General features: G+C 66.7%; 1 protein-coding gene across 1 annotated transcript in view; it reads right to left on the bottom strand.

Moving 5' to 3' along the window:
• Positions 1–53: 53 nt before the first annotated feature.
• The window catches only part of LOC112962730 (IQ motif and SEC7 domain-containing protein 2-like), a gene marked incomplete at its 3' end in the record, with an annotated part of 17963 nt that continues 13408 nt past the window's right edge, over positions 54–4608 (bottom strand). Inside the window, exons 4-12 of the mRNA XM_026059168.1 lie at positions 4485–4585; positions 3663–3824; positions 3444–3566; positions 2847–3013; positions 2616–2755; positions 2009–2134; positions 1811–1910; positions 1067–1228; positions 54–218 (exon numbers count right to left, since the gene is read on the bottom strand). Of these exons, the coding sequence (XP_025914953.1) occupies positions 54–218; positions 1067–1228; positions 1811–1910; positions 2009–2134; positions 2616–2755; positions 2847–3013; positions 3444–3566; positions 3663–3824; positions 4485–4585 (1246 nt within the window). The remainder of the gene's footprint in view (positions 219–1066; positions 1229–1810; positions 1911–2008; positions 2135–2615; positions 2756–2846; positions 3014–3443; positions 3567–3662; positions 3825–4484; positions 4586–4608) is intronic.

Below are 4608 nucleotides of genomic sequence, written 5' to 3'. Positions count from 1 at the left end.
CCCCCGGGGACCCCCCCCGCCCCCCGGCAAGGCCCGGCCCCACGGGGGCTCACCGCCGTCGGAGAGGTCACGCAGGGAGCTGCTCAGGGCGCTGCGCTTGAGCCCCTCGGGGGGGGCGAAGGCCTCGTCCAGGCTGCTGCGGCTCAGGCCGTTGAGGGCGTCGCGGGGGGGCCCCGGGCCCCGGGCCCCCGCCACCCCCTTCTGCTTCTCCAGCTCCGCTGCGGCACCCGGTGCCCGTCACCCCGGTGCCCGGGCACCCGCGGCCCACACGCCGGCTGGGGCGCCCAGAGCCCCAGGGCCCCTCCCAGTTCCCCCAGAGCCCATCCCAGTTCCCCCATGGCACCCAGGGCCCATCCCAGTTCCCCCAGGACCCATCCCAGTTCTCCCAGGGCCCCTCCCAGTTCCCCCAGTGCTCCCAGGGCTCCTCCCAGCTCCCCCAGTTCCCCCAGAGCCCATCCCAGTTCCCCCAGGACCTATCCCAGTTCTCCCAGGGCCCCTCCCAGTTCCCCCAGTGCTCCCAGGGCTCCTCCCAGCCCCCCCAGTTCCCCCAGAGCCTGTCTCAGTTCCCCCAGAGCCCCTCCCAGCTCCCCCAGTTCCCCCAGAGCCTGTCCCAGTTCCCCTAGGGCCCATCCCAGTTCCCCCAGTGCACCCAGAGCCCAGCATAGGGCCCCCAGGGCCCCCAGAGCCCATCCCAGTGTTCCCAGCACCCCCAGGGCCCATCCCAGTTCCCCCAGAGCCCTCAGGGTCTCCCCCAGTGTCCCCAGAGCCCATCCCAGTTCTTCCAGGGACCTCAGAACCTCTCCCAGTGCCCCCAGCTCCCATTCCAGTGCCCCCAGTGCCCCCAGCTCCTGTCCCAGTGACCCCCAGCTCCTGTCCTGGCACTCCCATGCCCATCCCAGTGCCCCCAGTGCCCCCCAGCACCCATCCCAGTGCCCCCCAGTGCCCCTAGAGCCCATCCTGGTGGACCCAGAGCCCGTCCCAGTGCCCCCACGCCCGTCCCAGCACTCCCAGCGCCTGTCCCGGCGCCCGTGCCAGCGCCCGCGGGGCCCCGGGCGGCGCGGCTCACCCTCCACGCGGTACTTCTCCATCTCCTGCACCTCAGCCACGGACTCGCGCAGGTCGCTGGCGAAGCGCAGCCGGTCCTGGGGGCTCGGCGCGTTGAAGACGATCAGCACCTTCCGCTCCCCCCCCGGCGCCGCCGACAGCAGCTTGATCCCGAACTGGTAATCTAGGGCGCCGCCGTGGGTCAGTGCGGGGGGCGGGGGGCACTGGGGGCGCAGGGGGCGCAGAGGCAGGGTAGTGGGGGGGCACCGAGGGGTGCCGGGGGGCTGGAGCAGGCTGGGGTAGCCTGTGAGGGCTCCATGGGGCGCCATGGGGCACCATGGGGGAGAGGGGCATCCCATGGGGTGCCATGGGGCAGTGGGGCATCCCGCAGGGCGGCAGAACATCTCATGGGGGTACCATGGGGGTACCATGGGTCACCGTGGGGCAGCAGAGCATGCCATGGGGGCTCTGTGGGGCATCGTGGGGCAGCGGGGCACCCCATGGGGTGCCATGGGGCAGCGGGACACCCCACAGGGGCACCATGGGTTCCCGTGGGGCAGCAGGGCATCCCATGGGGGCACCATGCGGTGCCACGGGGCAGCGGAGCATGCCACGAGAGCACCGTGGGACACTGTGGGACACCATGGGGCAGTGGGACATGCCATGGGGGCTCCATGGAGCACCGTGGGGCAGCGCGGCATCCCACGGGGGCACCGTGGGGCACCATGGGGCAGCGGACCATGCCGTGGGGCACCGTGGGGCTCACAGGCATTCTGGAAGAGCTGCATGTGCATCTCGACGAGGGGGAAGCTCTGGCGGAAGCTGTAGGTCACCAGGATCTTCTTCTTCTGGAAGATCTTCGTCACCTGCCGGGGCACAAGGTCAGCGGGGACCCCGGCGTCTGGGAGCCCCGCCCCGCCCGGGGGACCCCGGCATCTGGGCCCCCGCTCCGCCCCACGCTCACCACCAGCAGGTCGTTGAAGAGGAAGACCTCGCGCTGGTGCAGCCCCAGGCGCTGGGGCCGGTTGGGGTCGGGCACCTCGTAGAGCTGGCAGCAGCACACCAGGCGCCGGTGGGGCAGGGACAGCACCTGGGGGGTGGGGTCAGTGCTGGGGGTGGAGCCTGGCCAGCCCCACCCCCCTCGACGTTGCCCTGCCCCACGTGTGGGGTCACCTAGACCAGCCCTGTCCCTCCATAGGGTCACCTAGAACGCCCTGCCCTGGCTACGGGGCCACCTGGAGCATTGCCCCATGGCATCACCTAGAACATTCCTCTATAGGGTCACCTACAACACCTCTCCATAGGGACACCTAGAACATTAACCCATAGGGTCACCCAGGACGTTTCTCTGCAGTGTCACCTACAGTGCCAGCCCATAGGGTCACCCAGAACATCCTACTCTGGCTATAGGTTATCTAGAACATCCTTCCAGAGCGTCATGTAGGATGCGCCTCCATAGGTCACGTAAGACACCTCTCCATAAGGTCACCTACAAGGTCCTGGCCTAAATATAGGGTCACCCCGGGCCTGCCCACCCTTGGCCCAGCCCTTGGCCCCACCCCTTCACCCACCGGCTTCTTGCCGACGATCATGCGCTCAACAGCCTGGACTTGGGAGACGTGGTCGTCGTTGGTGCGCAGCTCCCGGCTCTGGATGCGCTGGTAGATGCCCACCAGCATGTCCCGGGGGATGTCCTCACCATTGTCCACCCCTGCGCGACACCCGGCCCCCGCTCAAGAACCCGGGTTCTCAAGCAGGTGGGGTGCCATCGGGGGTGGGAGGGATGGGGCTGCGGCTCTCACCTCGGAGGTTCTTGATGAAGTCCTCCAGCTTCATCTTGCGCTCAGCCTTGACGCTGGGGCTGTACATGTCAGTGTTGAGGAGGATGATGGCGAAGGCCAGGATGAAGATGGTGTCCGGGTTCCGGAACTGGCGCAGCAGGGCCGCGTTACACACGCAGTAGCGCTGGCTGCGGGGCGGACAATCCCCACGGCCCATGGGGTGAGGGCGCCCCACGGCCACCCCCACGCGGCCAGGGCTGGCCTGGCCAGGAGGGTTCTAGACCGCACAATGGTCCTGGCGCGATCCAGGCCCCCGGTTCCCTAGAGCGTCACCACGTTGCATGTGGGGCACCAGCCATAAGGGCACCCCCCCTGTGGTCCCTTGGGTCACCTAGAACAGCTCTCTGGTCCAGCACCACYGCCCCAGTACCACCACCAGCACCTCCACCTCGACCCATCCCATCTAGGGCAACTAAGGACACGGCTCCCCTCTGCCCAGAGGACACCCGTTCTGGAGAATGTTCTAGATCGCACAACTGCTTCTAGACTGTGCAATGGCTCAACAGCCTTCCCAGCTCTAGGTGGCACCGGGGGGAGGAGGGAGGTGTCAGCTCTCACCTGAAGGCCTCGATCAAGCGCTCGACCTTCTGGGCCTCGCCCTGCACCCGGATGTGGGACTGGAACTTGCGGAGTGCCTCGTCCAGCTCCATGCCAGAGAAGTCCATCTCGTCCACCACGCAGCTGTGGGAGAGCCACAACACCCCAAAGCTGGCCTCGGCCCCGAGCACTGGTGTGGGGCCGCCCCGCTGTCGCCCAGGCCACCCCGCTGCCGCTTACTCGAGAACATCGCGGTTGAACTGCTTCTGCCGGTTGCCGAGGAACTCGCCGATCATCTGCCGGCTCAGCCCCTTGCGCTCCAGGATGAAGTGGGCGACCCCCACGGGTGTGTCGGAGAGGAAGCCCCTCTCGATCAGGTACTGGATCCCCTTCTCCGGCTTCCTGCGCAGAGACGGGCCCAGGGTTGCCTGGCTGCAGGGCAGCCTGGAGCCCTCCCAACAGCGCCGCCCCGTCCCCGCTGGACGGGGCCTTGACCGCCCCCCTGGGGTCACCTGAAATGCCACCCAGTCCTCCCTATAGGGTCACCTAGAATGCCACCATGTTCTACCTATAGAGTCACCTAGAACATCATCTTGCCATGACGGTAGGGCCATCTAGAACACCAGTCTGTTCTTCCTATACAATCACCTCGAACAATGTCCTGTCGTTGCCATAGGATCACCTAGAACATCACCCTGCCCTCCCCAAAGTCTCACCTAGAACAACACTGTTCTCCCCATAGGCTCACTTAGAATGCTACCTTGTTCTTGCTGTAGGGTCACCTAGAACAGCATGCTGTTTTCCCTGTAGGGTCACCTAGAACAAAACTCTGTCCTCACCATAGGGTCACCTAGAACAATATCCTGTCCTTGCTATAGAGCCACCTAGAACATCGCTCTGCCTTCCCTAAAGGGTCACCTAAAACACCACCCTATCCTTTGTTGAGCATCACCTAGAACACCATCCTGTCTTCCCCAGAGGGTCACCTAGAACACCACCCTGCTCTCCATAGCGGGTCCCCCAGGACCTCTCGCGTCCCCCGGCCGTCCCCGCGCCCCTCACTTGTTGAAGAGGTTGAGGCCGATGCGGTACTGCCGGCGCTGCACCACGTCGTTGTTGAGGGCCGGCGAGTCCCAGCTCTGGCGCGGCTCGCGCTGGTAGGTCTGCTTGCCGGGGGGCGGGGGGC

This window comes from Apteryx rowi, unplaced genomic scaffold, assembly GCF_003343035.1.
Source record: "Apteryx rowi isolate R43461 unplaced genomic scaffold, aptRow1 scaffold_1524, whole genome shotgun sequence".
NCBI classification, from domain to species: Eukaryota; Metazoa; Chordata; class Aves; order Apterygiformes; family Apterygidae; genus Apteryx; species Apteryx rowi.
Note: the sequence above shows the minus strand (reverse complement) of the source record. Positions and strands in the feature narration are given on the sequence as shown.